The sequence below is a fragment of the Petaurus breviceps genome, unplaced genomic scaffold (genome assembly GCF_028583685.1).
Source record: "Petaurus breviceps papuanus isolate PSGF00001 unplaced genomic scaffold, PetGlider_PUasm1.0 551, whole genome shotgun sequence".
NCBI classification, from domain to species: domain Eukaryota; kingdom Metazoa; phylum Chordata; class Mammalia; order Diprotodontia; family Petauridae; genus Petaurus; species Petaurus breviceps.
In genome coordinates, this window is record NW_027186372.1 from 36,650,684 (window position 1) to 36,670,917 (window position 20,234).

Here is a 20,234-nt window from a genome sequence, read left to right on the forward strand (position 1 = left end):
TGGAACACAAAATCTGTCAGTGTTAGTCCCCTGTCACCGATTCCTCAACCCTGTTATGTTCTGGTTCACCTAAGTGATAAATAGCCCCTTTGTTCTGCTTTTGGTATTAGAAAGAAGAAGAACAAGAAGAAAGAATCAGATCTAGATTAAGCAGGGACAGAGACCCATTTCATTGCACAGGACTTTAATATTCCTGAGATCCCTGGCATGACAGGGCTACTTTCTTAGCAGCAGTCTCTCCCCGGAGCAGGGCTCTGTGCTGCCTTTGTTTCATCTGATCTTCTAGCTGAATAAGAGATGGTCATTTATCCTCAGTGCTCCCGTATCCTGCTGGATTTCTATTTCTGAAAGAGAAACTGACCAGGAGAAGGAAAAAGGTGGAAGCTGATTTTGGACAGTGTTGTTCAGTGTGTGTTTACAGGCAGGACTGACTTACTCAGCAAATCCTGCTCTGATGAGCTCCAGCCAATGAAGTGCTTATATCCCGGCTTGCTTGGGGGCTTCTGAGTTTGAGCTGCATGCAGAAATGTAAGCAGCTCTTCCTGGTGCTGATGGCAAAATGGGGTCCACGGCCAGTTCTTCCTCAGGCTTCCTGGCTTTGCAGATCTGGGAGAGATCCTACATAAACCTATCGGTGATGTAGCCTGCCTGGAAAGCCAAAAGAATCCTCATGGATTCAGGAAACTGGTTTTTGATTTAGAATTATTTTTTTTTTCTGGAAGATGAAATGCTTTTCTCGTTACCTGCCTTACATCTTCCGACCTCCGAACACCATCCTCTCTTCCAGCTGCCACACAGAAGGTACCGACCAGAGAGGGCGGGTGTCTGGGAGGGTGGAAAGCAAGTGGGATGGGTGTATGACTTCCCCCAAAGCTCTGCTGACACTGCTTTTCACAGATTCTAGATGACTGCTGTTCTTGGCAAAAGCTCGCTGGTGACAGACTTCGATTTGCTTGTAAGATCAGCCTGACTGCCTTCTAGATAGAGATTCTTCCCTCAAGGAAAGACTTAAAAAAAAAAAAAAGCATGATTATGTCAAAAAGGTGATTCCTGACATGGATGGGAAAATCATTCTAGAATGTTTCTGCCGGTTCTCATTTGATCACACTTAGCATGCAAACAAGTCATCAAAACTGGTGTCAAGACAGATTTTCACTAGATTCTGCCAGGCACGTTTTCTTAGGCTCTCAAGTTTGTCACTGTCTGTATAATAACTTGGGGCATGCCCAAGACAGCAATTAGCCAAATAGATTTGGGCTTTTGACGTAATGGTATAGTGTTTGTTGGGTGTTGGAGTTGTTCACTTGGAGTCTATACTTATGTTGCACACTGAAAAGGTCAGAGCTGACTTTCTGCACTAGCTCAAAATCTATTTTCATAGGAATTGAAGTTAATGCTTTTAGAGACCTTCATACCTAAACTTTATATTGCTTCGTAACATAGCTCGGTCCAGATTAGTGCAAATAACAAATCCCCTGAAGTGACTGAATTATTACTTATGGCTCTAAGGGAACGTCTCCAAAACTGTCTTTTAGTCTAACATGGATCTCGTATGCATGTGTATGCACGGTGTGTATGTTGTGTGCGTATGTGTGTACTCTAAATATTTTCTAAAATCACCATCTCCTGAGCACTGTAGGCTTCAGCATTCCCATTGTGACTGTCTACTTGTCCCTTATGCACCACTGGCATCAGATTGCTGTTTGTTCTCTTCCTGTTCCCCCTGAAAAAGAAGGATTTTGAGAACAGGACCTCTTACTAGTGACTCACCTGGCATCCTGTCAGCCATAAGGGTTGCCAGTATAATCGTTGCCTGGTATAGCTATGGACTTAGAAGGAAGAGCCCCAAAGAGTCAGCATGGTCTCAAGAAAAGTAGTACCAGGACTGAGCTGCATAACCAGTATTTATGGAAAACTTGCAAATGATATTCCTTCTTATTATAAAAGAAGAAGCCTGGGTATAAGGCTGTATATTTTGAGTGGGAGAGGCATGAAATATAGGGTATAGTGCAGTCAGGCTCTTTCCCATCAGAATCTCCAGGGAAATATCACAGGAGTTTGGGATGACTGTTAGCTTGACAGTGAACTTGACTTTAAAGAAATACATACATACATACATACATATATATATATATACACACACATGCATATTTTGAGAAACATTTTATTTCTTAATCTCCTACTCTGTCATCTTCTTTTGATGGCTAAGAAAAATGACTCCTCTGTAGTAGGGAGACAACTCATAGGTTGGGTCTGTAAGATGCCCAAACACTCAACTGTCATAAACAATCAGTTTCCATTTTCCATCAACTTTATTTCTACAACAGCTCTCACATCCTTTCCCTTCTCCCTATTCTGTTTATCCCACCCTGGCACAGGCCTTCTTTCCCACCCCTGTGGGACTAATATAACAAATCTCCCTGCTTCCACTCTCACTTCTCTCCAGTCCATCCTTAGTTTCACTGACAGAATAATCTTTCTCATGCATAGATCCAGTCATTCAACGAACATTTAAGTACCTGCTTCATGCCAGGAAGGCAGAATTGTCAGATTAGGGCTCTGCTTAGAACCCTGATATGGCTCCCTATTGCCTCTGAAACAAAATTCAAAGTAGCCTTTCATTGAACACCCTCTGCAGTTAGGTACCTTCTTATCTTGCCCATCTTTTCTCATGTTACTTCCCTTCACATATTTTAGGCTCACGCCTAACTGAACTATTTGAAATCCCCCTTATGTGCCACACCCCCATTTTCTCTTGTGCTTTTGCTCAGGCTATTCCTTGTGTCTGGAATATCCCCATCCTTATCCCTGTCCCGCTATGCTCTACCTGTTGAATCCCTTTAAAGGAATATAAACCCACACTTGAAAGTTCAATTCAAGTATCACCCCTTCTGTAAAACCTTCCCCAATCCCTCAACTGGTAATGTCCTTGTCCTCTCAGATCTCCCACAGTGAGTGCTCTGTTTGCATTCCTTGTGCAATCATGTATCATTTTGTATTGTGGTGACCTATAGTCGTGCTGTACTATACTATATACTCCATGATGGGAGAGTCCATCTTTTATTTTTCTTTGTGATATACCTAGGTCTTATAAATTTAAAAAACCCCTGAAGTAGTTGAATTATTCAAAGTTGCGCTATTTGGAACCAATGACCACATTCTACAAAATTATGTGAATTCGGATAAATATGACCACTTTAGGGAATTCATTTGTTCACACTAATCGGATCCTAACTGTACTTCCTAAGCTCATAGATTTACATTTGAGCCCAGTAAATCATTTCATAAACGAGGAAAGTGAAGCCAAAAGAGACAATATGATTTGTCAGAGATCCTGCAGATAGGAGCTGATGGAGCTGGGACTGGGATCCATGTTTACCAATAACAGTACTGTGAACTTTCCAAAAGGCCATTCTCTATACTCTGCTATATGTATTTAAGAAAGGTTTGTTTAACTGAATTGAATTCAATAGAAAAAAAATACCCGTCAAACTTATTTTGCATCTAGCAGACAAAAATAGTCTGGTGGGTTGACAGAATCTAATTGGCTTTTTAACTGAATTAACTGATCCATCCAGCAAAAATAGCCAAACCAGTTTGTAAATATAGACAGAGCCTGACAGCCTCAGTGACTCTCATCATTGGGAAGAGAAGTAGAAGAAAACAACCCTAAGGTGGGGGAAGAATTGAGTGTCAACTGCTCTGGAGCAGTCAGCAAAACTCACTCTTCAAGGATCTGTGAATTCATCTCTGAAGTCTCTGTGGCTACTTCTTCCATCGATCCAGATCATAACCCCTCTGTGCCTTAGAAGATGGCCTTTGAGGGGCAGCCAGGTAACACAGCAAGTAAGACCACCGGCTCCAGTGTCGGGATGACCTGGGAATCAAATCCGGGCTCAGATACTCAACACCACACCCAGAAATAACTGGCCTTGTAACCTTGAGCAAGTTACTTAACCCTGATTGCTTAAAAAAAAAAAAAAGGAAGATGGCCTTTGGGAGTTACTGTGGCCACAAAATGCATCTCACTGAAGCCAACTTTTTGATGAGTTTCTGTCTCTCCATGGTTCTGCACTGGCCCCTATGCCTGGAGTGCTCTCCTCCTCACTTCTGCCTCTTAGAATCTTTGACTTCTTCGAGACTCAGCTCCAAATGCCATTTTCTCAGGAAGCCTTTTCCGGTAACAGTGTCTTCCTCTCTAAACTTACTTTTGCATCTACTTTGTATGTATCTGGAATGTACTTATTCATGTACATTCTGTCCCCCTCCCCCTCTTTAGAATGTAAGCTCCTTAAGGGCAGGAACTGATTTTGCTTTTTTTTTGCATTCTCAGCATCAAGAACAGTGCCTGGTACATAGTGATCAGAAAGACTAGAGTTTTAGCTAAGTTTTGTCGTTAAATATAAAGGTGACAGAGAATGCTTCATCTGAAAGGGTCCTTGAAGACTGATCTGAATCAAAATCTCTTCTACACTATACCTGACAGTTAATCAACCAGTCCTCCATGGAAAAAAATGATCACCTCCTATGGTACACCATTCCATTTTTGGACAATTCTAATAGCTAGGTAGTTTTTTTTTGCCTCTCTGTAACATTCACCTGGCTAAAAACGTGCTCCTAGTTTTACCCTATGAAGCCAAGTAGAATAAATCTAATCTCTTTTCTTCCTTCCTTCCTTCCTTCCTTCCTTCCTTCTTTCCTTCCTTCCTTCCTTCCTTCCTTCCTTCCTTCCTTCCTTCCTTCCTTCCTTCCTTCCTTCCTTCCTTCCTTCCTTCCTTCCTTCCTTTCTTTTGTCAGAACATATTAAATTTTTAATTCTTTCTTAATAGGTTTACCTATATCACTTTTGATTAAGAAAACAATAGAAATTTAGTAACTGTCACAATTTAACACCAGACAGTGGTCACTGGAAATCTGTCAGTTTTCTATAGAGTCCTGCTCCATAGGATATTTGGAAGGAGCTGCTCTGGGGTCTCGCTCCCCTTTAGTGGAATTAAGCGTGGAAGGTTTTAGTCTTCGGTTGCTTTTTCCATGTTTCTTTGAACTCTTCAGTGTTCTTAAAGAATTTTTTTATGGTCTTTTGAGTATTCTTTAGCTAATCCTGAAAGGAGTGTTTTGGCTTGAGGTCATTCGCAGGTTCTATAAGGGACTGATTTATTTGATCTGTTTGGGTTTCTTGCTTCCAGTTTTTAGCAGGTAGATAGACCTGCCCTTTTTAATCGATGCAAGGGAGGTAAATCTATATTTTGAATATGACTTTAGGTGGTTTGAATAAAGACTCTGATAAGAAGCTGATTTTAATTCTGAAGGCACTTTTGTCACATGGAAGATTGCCAGGAACAATAAACCCTTGCAAAGTCAATAAATTAACTTCATCAACCTAGGTGCTATGGAATTTTTTCATTATAGATTTGCAGATTCCTTCTAACTCCCTCATCAGCCTATGCTAGCCACCATCTTGGATCCAGTACTATTGCTGCCTGTCCCTAATCATTTTTCTACATGGTAGCCCTTTAAATATTTGAATAGCTATCATTTCTCTAAAAGTCTTCTCCTCCCTGGGCTAGATGTCCCCAATTCCTTGAACTGATTCACATATGACAAGAACTTGAGACCCTTCTTCATCTTGGTAGCTCTCCACGTGACCTTGGCCAGCTCATTGAATCCCTTTAGACTTCAGTTTTCTGAAATACTGACTAGGGATAAGGACACATGCCCTCCCTGTCTGCCTCATAGGATTTCGAAGCTTAAATTAGAACATGTATATGAACACACTTTGAAATAAAGTACTTTGCAAATGTAAGACATTCTTATGACAGTCAGGACAAAAATACATTTTTATGGCTCAACTTAAGAAGGAAACTGTTACTGAAGGTGTGGAGTTCTGGTATCACAGGCCCCCATTTCCATGTTCTTCCTTAAATGGAGTAAAATCAAAACAAAAACAAATCATAGCAGTGATGCACGAACAGGACTTTGATAAAGACACTCAGATTGTCTTGCCATCTCTGTGGACCTAATTAAAAGAGCAATATTTCTCCCCTTCCCCATTGTGGGGGATGACTCATCCGGCAAAAATATCACAGTACTAGAGGGACAAAATATCAGTCAGAGACTAATCTGTCTAGGAACAGAGAGGAAATGGTGTGAGGCAATAGGAAAAGGTAAGATATCTTTAAAGACCTAATGGATACTTCCCCTACCCTTTTCTCCTCTGAGGCCTCTATGAAGCTTGGAATTCAAAGGATTATGTGTATATGCACACATTTATTATATATAATTTATATATGTATTATATGTGTATATGTATATATGCATATATACATATACATACATACACACACATATATACACACACACACACATACATATGTTATATTGTTCAGTTATGTCCAACTTTCCACGATCCTGTATGGAGTTTTCCTGGCAAAGACACTGGAGTGGTTTGCTATTTCCTATTTTTAGTGGAGTAAAGCAAACGCAAGTTAAAGAAAGAACATGGTAGCAGACCTGTGAGGCAAGCTAAGGAGCACACATTCTTACATTCATTGGAGGAAAGTGAGGTTCAGAGAGAAGAGGTGACCTCTTCCAAGGTCACATCACTATTGAATGACAAAGCTGGTACTAGTACCCAGATCTCCTGACTATTTTCCACACACCAGCCTTGGGACACATGAGCAGTTACAGGTGTTTCAAGAATGTCTCTGGGGAGATTGTCCATATGGCTTGTATTTCTTTGTCTTTGACAAAGTATGCAGAAATTAAACTCTTATTATGCTTTCTTTTCCCCATACAAACACGGTCAACTCAGTTTATGTTCTATTCATAAGGCTCCCTTCCTTCCTTCCTTCCTTCCTTCCTTCCTTCCTTCCTTCCTTCCTTCCCTCCCTCCCTCCCTCCCTCCCTCCCTCTCTCCCTCTCTCCCTCTCTCCCTCCCTCTCTCCCTCTCAAAAAATAAGTAGACACCCTCCATTTTAGTAATAAAATCATAGCTCTTGAACTAAAAGAAGCCTCAGATGCCATCTAGTTCAACCATCTCAGTTTACAGATGAAAGAACTGAGACTTGGGGGCTTTATGACTTACCCCAGATAACATTCCTCAGTGTCCCATACATGGACTGTTATCATTATCACCTCCATGCCTTGTTTCTTCTTCTTCTCTTGACCTTTAATGCCCTTTCTCAGCTCATTTCTGCCTACTCAAATCCTTTACATCTTCAAAGTTCGGTTCAAAGCCTACCTCCTCCATGTGAAACTTCCCAGATTTTCTCAGCCCTCACCAGTTTATCTTTTTTCTACACTTGGAGAAAATGCTTATAATCAGTCTGACAATCAATAAGCAATCCTACCCCATATATGACAAATAGTATAATATATTATTATGATAATTGTCTAGAATATGGCATAATGTGATATTAAATATGTTATATAAGATATTATTCAACATATATGTTATATTACATATATTTGTTGATAGACAATTTAGTACTTAATTATATACTACTTTTTAAAAAAAATCAGTGTTTATTGAATGAATGATTAGTCAATCAACATGAATATTTATTTGGGCAACAGGGAAGAATAAAGTAGAATAGATGGGGCCTACAGTGAATGATGAAGGTTGTTAAAAGCTAAGCAAAGTTATTTTGGCTACTGGGATTATAAACAGGAATGGTTGTAGCTTCTTGTACAGGGGTATGCTGTGACAAAACAGGTTAATGATTATTAGTCTGAGAACAGAACAGAAAATGTCTGGGGAGGGAGGAGAGAAGCCTGGTGTCAAGGAGAAAAGGTAGGAGATCACAGTATTAATCTGGGCAAGAAAGGTTTAGAGCTAAGACTAGGACAAAGGTGGGAGAAACGGGGGGAGAAATTTGTACCTGACTCAAGGGTGTGATGGCAAGTATTTAATGATCAGCTCTTTAAAAAGAAGAATATATACTTTTAAATTTTATGTGCATTATTAACACTCTCTATTTGTGTGTGTGTGTGCGTGTGTGTGTGTGTGTGTGTGTGTGTGTGTGTGTGTGTATACACACATATCTCCAGAGATAGTTTTGGGGACAAGTTAATCAGTAATTTGTGACCTGATAAATTTGAGGCAACAGTCATACAATTATACACCCTCAATGTAGCTGTGTTCTATAGCAATATGGAATTAAGTCTGGAACATATATGAGAGGTCAAGACTTGAGATGTACAACTGTTTACAAACTACCTTGGCTTGTAGAAGGTACCAAATGTAGAAGAGTTTCCCTCTTGAACAACAAAAACTCTTTACTCACTTAATAAGAGAGGTAAAAGTATCTCTTTCTGAATTTGTTTATTTGAGTATACTAATAAACATGTGGTCTTGTAACACATTTTTTTCCAACAATTTATTTATTTATTTTTAGTTTTCAGCATTAATTTTCACAAGAATTTGAGTTCCAAATTTTCTCCCCATCTCTCTCCTACCCTCCAGCTTAAGATGTCATGCATACTGATTACTCCTTCCCTCAGCCTGCCCTCCCTTCTATCCTCCTTCAGTTCCCCCCCCCCCCCCCCCCTTAGCCCCTTACTTTCTTGTAGGGCAAGATGGATTTCTATACCCCCATTGCCTCTAAATCTTATTTCCTAGTTGAATGTAAAGCAATTTTTAAACATTTGTTTTTAAAACTTTGAGTTCTACATTCTCTCCTTTCCTCCTCTCCTCACTCACCATCATTGAGAAGACAAGCAATTTCAATGTAGATTATATATGTGTAGTTATGCAAAACATTTCCACAGTAGTCATATTGTGAAAGACTAACTTTATTTCCCTCCATCCTATCCCACCTCCCATTTATTCTATTGTCTTTATTGACCCTGTCCCTTTTCAAAAGTGTTTGCTTTTGATTATCCCCTTCCCCAATTTGCCCTCCCTTCCATCATTCCCCTCTCTTATCCCCTTCCCCTTACCTTCCTGTAGGGTAAGATATCCAATTGAGTGTATATGTTATTCCCTCCTTAGGCCAAATCCAGTGAGAGTAAGGTTGACTCTTTCCCTTTCACCCCCCTGCTCTCTTCCTCCATTGTAACAGCTTTCTATTTCCTCTTTTATGGAGATAATTTACCCTATTCTATCTCTCCCTTTTTCCTTCTCCCAATATATTCCTTTCTCACTGCTGAATTTTATTTTTTAGATGTCATCCCTGCATTTTCAACTCACCCTGTGCCCTCTCTCTATATATACAAGTACATGTATACATGCATATATCAATATTCATACATACATACACCCACATATATTTTCTCTTCAACCATCCTAATACTGAGAAAAGTCTTATGAATTACAAATATCTTTCCATGTAGGAATGTCATCAGTTCAACTTTAATAAGTCCCTTATGATTTCTCTTTCCTGTTTACCTTTTCATGCTTCTCTTGCTTCTTATATTTGAAAGTCAAATTTTCTGTTCAGCTCTGGTCTTTTAATCAAGAATGCTTTGAAGTCCTCTATTTCATTGAATATCTATATTTTCCCCTGAATTATTATACTCAGTTTTGCTGGGTAGATGATCCTTGGTTTTAAACCTAGCTCCTTTGACCTCTGGAATATCATATTCCAAGCCCTTTGATCCCTTAATGTAGAAACTGCTAGATCTTGTGTTATCTACAATACTTGAATTGTTTCTTTCTGACCACTTGTAATATTTTCTCCTTGACCTGGGAACTCTGGAATTTGGCTACAATATTCCTAGGAGTTTTGTTTTTGGGATCTTTTTCAAGAGGAAATCAGTGGATTCTTTCAATTTCTATTTTACTCTCTGGTTCTAGAATATCAGGGCAGGTTTCCTTGACAATTTCTTGAAAGATGATGTCTAGGCTCTTGTTTTGAGTATGGCTTTCAGATAGTTCAATAATTTTTAAATTATTTCTCCTGGATCTGTTTTGCAGGTCAATGGTTTTTCCAACAAGATATTTCACATTCTCTTCTATTTTTTCATTCTTTTGGATCTGTTTTATAATACCTTGATTTCTCACAAAGTCATTAGCTTACATTTGCTCCATTATAATTTTGAAGGAATTATTTTCTTCAGTGAGAATTTGGACTTCCTTTTCCATTTGACCAATTCTTATTTTAAAGGTGTTCTTCTCCTCATTGACTTTTTGGACCTCTTTTGCCATTTGAGTTAGTCTGTTTTTTAAGGTGTTATTTTCTTCAATATTTTTTGGGTCTCCTTTAGCAAACTGTTGACTCATTTTTCGTGATTTTCTTGCATCACTCTCATTTCTCTTCCCAGTTTTCCTCTACTTCTCTTACTTAATTTTCAAAATACTTTTTGAGGTCCTCCATGGTCTGTGACCAATTCATATTTTTCTTGGAGGCTTTTGATGCAGGAATGTTGACTTTGTTGTTTTCTTCTGGTTGTATGATTTGTTCTTCTTTGTCACCAAAGAAAGATTCTATAGTCTGATTTTTTTCCTCTGTTTGCTCCTTTTACCAATCAATTACCTGATTTTTGAGCTCTTTGCCAAAGTAGGACTCTGTTTCCAGAGTATAGAGTGCTGTGTCCTAAATTTCTGGGGTTTTGTGCAGCTGTTGTCAGAGCTACTTCTAGGGATATGTAAATTTTCAATTCTTCTAAGATGATACTCCTCTCCTGGTCTGTGATCTGGTCTGTGAGTGACCACAAGCACTCTTTTCTGCCTTGGAACTATGAGGCGACACAACCTCCACAAGCTCTGCCACACCAGTGCACCTCCTCACCACAAGACCACCACCCAAGACTGTGACCCAGACCCAAACAGGGCAGAGCAAGAGAACCCTGCCTCAGTGCCAGCAAAGAGATCCCTGCAATTACCCTCTGATGAGCCACTTGATGCCCCCACCATCTGTGTGCCTGGAGCTCCAGAACCAGTCATTGTTGCTGCTGCTGCCATTGCCACCACCTCTGCCACCCTGGGACTGTGTCAGACCTTGCTCTTTCTTCTCTCACAGGTTCAACAGAGTTTCCTCACTGACCTTTTACTTTGTCTTTGGTGTTTGTGGATTGAGAAGTCTGGAAACTGCCTCAGCTACCAGTGAATCAGTCCCCTGAGGTTTGTTCTAGCCTGTTCTGTGCTGGCATGGCCCATGTGTGACTGTGCTCCACTCCCAACCTGGTGCGATAGGCCTGCCAGGCTGTCTCCAGCTGGAGATGTGTTTCATTCTGTCATTTCGTGAGTTCTGTAGCTCTAAAATTTGTTTAGAGTAATTTTTACAGGTATTTGGAGGTGATTGGGGGAAGAGTTCAATCAAGTTCCTGCTTTTTCTCCACCATCTTGGCTCTGCCTTGTAACACATTTTTTAGAATGCTTAAGAGTCCTAAAAAATTCAGCAACCTCCATGGTAGGTTGTACAAATACCATTGCCCATTTTGCAGATGAGGAAATTGAAGTCCAGAGAGGTCAAAGTTGTGCAGGTAGTAAGTCAGAATCTGTACACAAACCTGAGTCTTCAAACTTCAAGACTAGTGAGTGCAACAGACTATTTCTCAGTCATATTTTCTGGTTTATTGGTCAGTATTTTGAAAAACTGGCCTCTTTTTCTCACCCCAATCTCTTAGCTTGTTTCTGGTTTTGACCTGAAAGAGTTCTATCAAGTCAACCCTTAAATGAACCACTTTGGAGTCTCCTGTTTAAAGAGGAAGCAGAAGCTCTTCCATCTGCCCCACAAACATGAAGAGAGATTCTAAGGGTCTAGGGAGATTTGAACATTTTAATGATCCCAATTTTAACTTGGTTAAAAAGTCCCCAGACTGAAGCGATCAGTTGTTTTGTGTGTCTAGGTGTTTCCTGTTTTATATTTGCATATAATTATGATTATTGATCATTATGATCCTATTAGATCCTATATAGATCCTATTAGAACTACAGCTAGGATTGTTTGCCTCTAGGCAAGCAGTGGGAGTCAGAGGAGTGGGGAGGCCATTTTGGGAGTGGAAGATCCAGGGATACGTGCTTGAGGCTGCTGGTTCTCAGGAGCCCCCCATGAGGGATTGGGGAGAAGCAAAGCAGGTAAGGGGAGAGACTCAGCACAGCTCACCATCTGATAGCTTCCTATGTTACAATTATTCTTGGCTAAAATATCTACTACCAGGTGCAATTCTATTGTTTCTATGCTATAGATCGACTGCAAGTGTGGTCAGTATTCTCTAAATGGTGCCTCTTAATTTACCATGTTATACCCTGGCTCCTCTGCTCTAGTTATGGCTCTGGGTTCATCATCTTTCTTCTCTGTTTGACATTGGCTCATTTAACATACATGGTCTTAACCTTAAAAACCTATTGGCACATGCAACTGGTGTAGAAGCCAGAGCGTGCGTGCCGAGGGGAGAAGACATCAAGGAACAACACTATGGGTGCTCTGTAACCAAGAGAAGTGATCATGTTGATGTTTAGGTTTTGCTTGAGGTATCATTTACATAGGTCTATACATTCGAAGCCCTAGGTTTTGTTGTTGTTCAGTTGTTTCAGTCGTGGTCAAGCAGTTTGCTATTTCCTTCTCCAGCTCATTTTACAGATGAGAAAACTGAGGCAAGCAGGGTTAAGTGACTTGCCCAGGGTCACACAGCTAGTAAGTGTCTGAGGCCAGATTTGGACTCAGGAAGGTGAGTCTTCCTGTTTCCAAACCCAGTGCTCTATCCACTGTGCCCCCTAGCTGTCCCTAATATAAAGGTTAACTCCATCCTTAAACATTCCACAAATCCAACAACCATTTATCATGGGAAATCATGGAATTTCAATCAGTAGTAGACCTTAAAGAATATTTAGATCTGGGGTGGCCAGGTGGCTCAGCGAGTAAGAGCACCGACTCCAGTGTTGGGGTGACCTGGGGATCGAATCCGGGCTCAGACACTTAGAACCCACCCAGAAATAACTGGCCGTGTAACCTTGAGCAAGGTTAAACTGATTGCTTAAAAAAAAAAAAAAGAATACTTAGATCAGTTCTTTTGTTTTCCAAATTATGAAACTGAAGCCCAAAAGAGGTTTTATAGGATCACAGATTTTTTTTTTTAAAGCTGGAAAGCACCTTTGAAACCATCTAGTTCAAAGCTCTCACATTAAAAATGAGGATATGAGGCCTAGAGACATGAAATTACTTATCTGAGGTCACACAATGAGGAAGTGGCAGTCAGGATTTAAACTTAGATGCTGATTGCAAATCCAGGATTTTTCCTATTTTACCACGCTGGCTGGTTACAGAGGGAGTTAAGGAGCAGAGCTGGCTTTGGGCCCCGGTTCTTCTGATTTAGAACCCTAGCTTTCCCTACAAAAGCTGGTGAGGTTTTTTTCCCACTGTTCCATTATTGTGTTCAAAGTATGGTACAGAATAATTAGAGAGAGGCAGAGATAGATAAAACTTGGCCCCTGCCATCAAGGGGCTAATATTCTGGAGGGATATGACACACACACAATGGGCTGGAGGGACATGACCACACACAAATAAGCATCATGTGAAATAATGTAGGAGAAGCACATGAGGGAGGTGCAAAGGATGATGTGAGAATCAAAGGGGAATCATGGCCGGCTTTCTGGGGGTGTGGGCTTTGGCTTAGACCTCCAGGATAAGCAGGAGATCGACAGGTGGAATGGACCTGGGGGAAGGTGGGAAGGGCATGTCAGGTGGAGGGGAAAACGTGAGAAAAGGTGTGGAGGTTGGAAATTTCAAGCATGACTGTAGCAGAGTGAGCAATCCGGTCAGTTGGAATGATGCAGGGTCCCTTTGGTTTGAATCTTTGGCAGAAGAATTTGAACCCTACTACTTTTAAAACCTTTGAAGGGGTTTTGAGCAGAAAAGAGACATGTCCAAATCATAACAACATTAAAGAAAGGTCTCAGAGACAGGAGTCTAGAATTCTGAGTTACAGTCCAGGTTCTTCCACTGATTCATTTGGACAAGTAACCTAATGAAATTTTGTTTCACTTTATTTTATTTTGCTTGATAATTTTATTTTATTCACTTCCCTCAGGACAGCTAGGTGCCACAGTGCTTAGAGTGCTGGGCCTGGAGTCAGAAAGGATCTTCTTTCTGTGTTCCAGTCTGACCTCAGACACTTACTATCTGTGTGACCTTGGGTAAATCACTTTACCCTATTTGCCTCAGTTTCCTCATCTGTATTTAATCTGGAGAAGGAAATGCCAAACTGCTACAGTATCTTTGCTAAGAAAACCTAAACAGGGTCACAAAGAGTCAGACAGTACTGAGAACAGCTCAACAACCACCACCACCACATTTTCCTCAAATGGGATTAATAATACTGATACTGCCTACTTCACAAGAATTCTGTGAAGATCACAGAATTACAGATGATGAATTGGCAGTGACCTCTGAAATCATGTAGTTCAACCTCTTTTTTTTTTTCTTTTTGGAGGGGGAAGGTAGGGCAATTGGGGTTAAGTGACTTGCCCAAGGTCACACAGCTAGTTTTGTGTTAAGTGTCTGAGGCTGAATTTGAACTCAGGTCCTCCTGACTCCACTGTGCAACCTAGAAGTCCCATCTTTATTTTACAGATGAGGAAACTGAGGCCCCATGGAAATAAAGAGAGTTAACCAAGAACACACAGTAATCATTTGAACACAGGTCTTCCAATTTCAGGGTCACTTTTCTTATACTGCCTCCCAAGCTCTTCAGTAGATTTAGAACTGATTTGGAAGGTGTATTAAAAGTGCAAAGAACGGCAGTTATTGGCCAGTGTTGTTACTGCTGCCCTTTTCCATCATTCATCTGTAGCAGACTGAGTGTGAGTGTGAGGGCCTTCTCATAGAGAGCCTTTGTTTCAAGAGCTCCTTCTTGCTTTGTCTCTGCTCCACAATGACATCATCAGATTTTGAGGACACAGAGTCTGATGTTTTCCTTTTCGAGAGGTTCTTGGACTCCAAGGTCCCTTGGTCAGGGCTGTTTCTGATTGGTGTTCAGGGACTCATTGTTATTCTCTTGTACTTCTGACCTAAGGCAATTTCTCCATTTTGGCATAATTTTATAAATCTAATAGAAAAAACCACTTGCAATGAAATCACTGCCACAGCTCCTGGGGCAGGTCCATTTGTTTTCTGAGTCATCATTTCGACTGTGACTTGCCTGGCAGATAGTTGCAGGGAGGAGGAAGGAAAGATGGGCTATAGTGGCAAAAGCCTTACTTTAGGACAGCCGCCCTGGAGAGCACAGTTGGTAGGGGGGTGGGAGGGAATTGATGAGGGGTAATGAGTGCCTGGGGAAGGGGTGGGGTCGAGCGTCTAGCCTTATGTCTGAAAGCTGGTCCTGGATTTATTGTTTGGGGTCAGGCAAACTTCCCTTCCTGGGCTCTGTTACAGCAAATTCAGTGGCATTAGCTTTCCCTCTCTGGGGGAGGGAAGGGTGAGCCAGGGAGCCTGCCTGAGACAGGGTTCTGGGAAAGCCACTTCTCCCAGCAGGGAAGACAGAGCCTCAAAAAGATTTCTCAGCCCTTGGATACCAATAGGCCTGTAATTCAGATCCATGGATGTCCCATGTTCACAAGCAACTATTTCTGACTGTCTGACAACAGCCCTACAAACATGGAGACCTGTTTACTGTTTTGTAACCTAGACAAAGGCTTATTTTCTTCCCACCATTTTCCCCAAAGAGCATTGCCAAGAACACTGCATGTACTGTTTTGGAAAAGAGCTAGGCATTCTGGGCATTGAGAAGTGGGTTAAGTTAGCTCTTCCAGAATCAGCTCCAATAATGGCAGGATATTTGAATAGATGGAGAAAGACAGTTTGGAACCACAGCTCTCAGAACTTGCTTTAAAAGAAAATTTTCTTTTTGCATCTTCATGTTAATTTTATTTAAACTGTTTTAGTCATTGTGTATATTGTTCTTTTGGCTCTATTTTCTTCAATCTTTATCACTTCCTATGAGCCTTCCCATGTTTCTAGGAATTCTCCCTATTTGTCATTCCTTACTCCATAATAATCTATTATATTAATGTGCTGTAATTTGTTCAGCAATGCCCCAGTTGTTAGGTGCATGCTTTGTTTCCAGCTTTGTATTATCACAGATAATCAATCAACAAGCATTTGCTAAACATGCACCATAGGCCAGGCACTGTACTAGGTACTGATGAATGCTGCTAAGAAGGGTTTGTTGTTGTTTTTTACATATGGGTCATTTCTTGCTTTCAATGAGGGTCAAATTCATACAATCTAGTAACGTTTTTCCCCCCCCACAATTCCAAACTATTTTCTAAAATGATTGAACCAATCCACAATTCTACCATCAGTGAATTAGTATCTTCCCACAACCCTTCCAACCATGGTACCCTCCCCTTCTCCTCCCTCTCCCCATGTTTTAGCATCTGGGGAAGACTTAATATAAGTTAATCTAGTGTTTCTCAGGCTGCTTATCACTACTGGCCCCAGAGCGTTAGGAGTAGTAGGTACAGGGTGCAAACGGGAAGATTTAGGATGATTGTGTGAATGAATTTCCTAATAATTAGGGTTGTCCAAGAGTGAAATGGTCTGCCTCAGGAGGAGGTAGATTTCCCCTTACTAGAGGCTTTCAAGGAAAGGCTGGATGATTCCTATGCAAGGAATGGTGTAGGCAGAGGGGGTTATTGTTCAGGTATGAGCTGGGTGGGATGGCCTCGAAAGTCCCTTCCAGCTCTGAGATTCCATTTCATTGGGGAATACCTCAGGCTTACTTTCATTTGTATTTCTCTGATTATTGGTGATCTTGAACATTTTCTCCTTAGTTGGTTATTTATTGATCATTTCTTTTTTTGAAAACTGTTCATGTCTAGTTTGGCTTTTTCTGTAGAAAAAAAAATAAGTCATTACTCTCATTAGAGACTAATGAGAACTCTGTGTTAGTTTGATCTCTTAACCTAAGTATAAATGGAGGGAGATGGAAGCATCCATATTTCTCTACCTGATCAGTTCTCCAATAGCAGAAGTTGGACGTGAGGGGACTGTGTAGCTCAGGGTCTCTGTTAAGCCTCGTCTCAGCCCTTCCTAGAGTCCAGGTGGTGAATGAAGGGGGGTGCTAAGCACAGAGCAGGACATGCTCACCTTGAGTATATTCTGTGCAGGGCTGGTCCTTGGTGAAACTGGGAAGTGGGTCAAGTTGGTTTTCATCTCTTCCTTCCATGACTTCAAGAGCCCTTTCAACACTAGATTCAAAGAATGCTAGAGCCGAAAGGGATGCAAAAAGGTCGTCTAATCCAGTCTTCTCATTTCACAGAAAAGGAAGTTGGGGCCGAGGGAAATTAAGTGACTTGTCTAAGTTCACTTCTCTAGTAAATGGCAAAGTTGAGACTCAGATCCAATTCTCATGATTTCAAGTCCATAGCTCTCTCCTCTGTATCACACTGCCTCTCATTGGCTACCATTTTAGAATTCTTTCTCTGCCAGGTACCTCATGTCAAATTGCTCACAAGTGGGGACTGATTCAGTAAGAGGCCTTATATCCTACTTAGTGTAGGGGTGGGGGGTCATATAGGCCAACAAGCCTGGAGAAAGGCCTGCTGAAGCCAAGGGAGAAGGCAACTAGGTGACACCATGGATAGAGCACTGGGCCTGCCCTCAGGAAGACCTGAGTTCAAATCCAGCCTCTGACACTTCTTAGCTGTGTGAGCGTGGGCAAGTCAGTTAATTCTGTTTGTTTCAGTTGTTCTCTGCAACATGAAATAGAGAAGGAAATGGCAAATAGCTCCAGTATCTTTGCCAAGAAAACCCCAAATGGGGTCACCAATACATGACTGAAATGATTAAAGAACAAAAGTGGGGAAACTCCTTAATTTCTCCAAGTCTTAGTTTCCCCATCTGTAAAATGGGGATAATAATGTTACCCGCCTCACAGAGTTGTTCTAGGGCTCAGATGAAATGTTTGTCAAGTACTCTGCAAACTTGAAAGGACTGTCCAAGTGTTAGCTATTACTGTTTCATACATTTGACAAATAAGATGTCAGACAATTCACAGAATTACTTTACCGCTTCAGGCCTCGGTATTATCTCCTGTAAAATGAAGACATTGGACAAAATGTTTCCAAAGGTCCCTTCTAAGGGACTCTAAGATTCCATGATTCTGGTGGACAGTTAGATAATAACTCATGACTCTCATGGGTCTCAGCCAAGCCATTCCCAAGGTGAGGCTGAGACAATGCAAGATCAGTGGCTTGTAGGCTTCCTGGCAGGCTGTGAAGGAAGTCCCCTGAAGGGGAACAGCAGGGCCGTAATCTGAGCCCATTGCTGTATGCAATTTTCCCTGCTCTGAGCTGTTGAAAGACCTTACAATCTATATACTTCTTTGGGTCTTCTCCTGGTGCAGAGAAACTCTCCTTTGAGAGTTTCCTAGAATGATTCTGCCAAGATTAAGTGAGGTTTGGCTTTCCCAATACTATTTAAAGGTAGCACAGTTGAGGCCTCTCATTCTTCAGCGCTTTGGAACATAACCTACCCAGGAGACCCTGAGTGGAAGCAAGCTCTTCAGTTCTACAAAGAAGTGACTATGCAAAGCTTGTGTTGCAAGTGTTTAAGAGGAATCTTGTTATTTCCTGAAATTTATCCCAGTAACTTGCTAGAATCAATGGAAATAAATATCCTTTGGTGATAAACCTTAAAACAGGATTTCACTGAGGGCCATGTCAGCTTTTTAAGATGTCTAATAGATTGAGGTCTAGCCTCAGACTTAGGAAGACACTCAATCTCTGCCACATACTGGTTTGTGACCTTTGGCAAATTACTTAATTTATTGGGGCCTTTGGCAGCTCTCCAAGATTAGCAGGTGCTGATCTACATTGGTGGAAGGAATTTCCTTACCCAGATTTTCCTATAATAATGAAATCAGAGGTCTAGTTTAGAAAAACAAAACAAAAAAATTATTCCTCTAACGTCCAGGGCTTAGAATAGTGCCAGGCACAAAACAGATGCTTAATGTTTATTGACAGACATTCAATAATGTCATTATGACTGCTCCTCCCTGCCTCACTCCCACTCCCATCCGTGCCATGAGGTCCTGGGGGACCTGGAACTTTGTCTTTGTCTCCTCAAGACTTAGTATAGTGCCGGACACTGTACTTAGTAGGGGCTTAACAAATGTTTGTGTAATGACATTTGCATTTGTTATTGTTGAGTCATTTCAGTCACTTGTTTACCCCATTTGGGGGTTTCTTGGTAAAGATACTGGAGCGGTTTGTCATTTCCTTCTCTGACTCATTTTACAGATGAGGAAACTGAGGCAAACAGAGTTAAATGTCTTATCCACGGTCACACAGCTCATAAGTGTCTGAGACTAAATTTGAACTCAGGTCTTCCTGACTCCAGGATTGACACCCTATTTACTGGGCCACCTATCTGCCCCGCATTTGTGTAGTACTTTTAATTAATCCACAAGCATTTATGGGATGAACATAGAGAGGCATAGAAACATCTACAAGAAGGCCACAGCGAAGTAAGCAGAACCATGAGAATATACATGATGACTGCAATGACATAGGTGGAAAGAACCACCACAGAAACCAACGTGAATGTCCCAAAATGATATAGAGCAAGCATGGCCTGAAAGCAGAGACATGAGATGTTCCCACGCTACTCCTTTACAGAGATGGGAGGTCCGCCTGTGTTACACACACCCTACATAGATTCACACTTTTTCCGTATATTGATCAGTTACGCTGATCTTTTCTCCTCTTTAAAAAAAAATACTATTTGATCTATTGGATTACTCTGGGAGGGGAGGTGGGAAGGATACTGGGAGGAACAGGTGATGCAATCAAACCCCAAAATATGTCAATAAAAACTTATTTTCAAAAGACTACTATGTGCTGGGCACTAAAGATTCAAAGATAAAAGTGAAATAATCCTTACCCTCAAAGAGCTTATATTCTCATGTTGCTCCAATAGTTATTTATACAATTGGAGTTATATACATATATAGGTATATACCAAATGTCATTCGAACCTTACAACGGCAATATAAGTTGGTAACTTTAGGTATTATCATTCCCATTTTATAGATGTGAAAACTGAGGCTCAGAGACATAAAACTGTCTTGCCCAAGGTCATAGAGTTGGTAGGTTTAAAAACAAAAGATATTCGCACTCAGGTCTTCTGGATTTCAGGACCAGCCCTCTAATTACATAGCACAGTTATTCGATTCCAGGGTAGTATTTTTTATATGTTTTTCTCAGCTGGAGTACCTCTTCTACACTGGGAGGTAGAAAACCAACCAGAGGCATATCCCAGTTCAGAGGTAAAGATTTGGGACAATCA

The 20,234-nt window shown here is 40.9% G+C and overlaps 1 protein-coding gene across 1 annotated transcript in view; it reads left to right on the forward strand.

Annotated features, from left to right (window-relative positions):
• Positions 1–276: 276 nt before the first annotated feature.
• Positions 277–20,234, forward strand: part of PPP2R2B (protein phosphatase 2 regulatory subunit Bbeta) — a 465,622-nt gene continuing 445,664 nt past the window's right edge. The window contains exon 1 of the mRNA XM_069102658.1: positions 277–801. Coding sequence (XP_068958759.1) covers positions 723–801 — 79 coding nt within the window. The 5' untranslated portion in view covers positions 277–722. The remainder of the gene's footprint in view (positions 802–20,234) is intronic.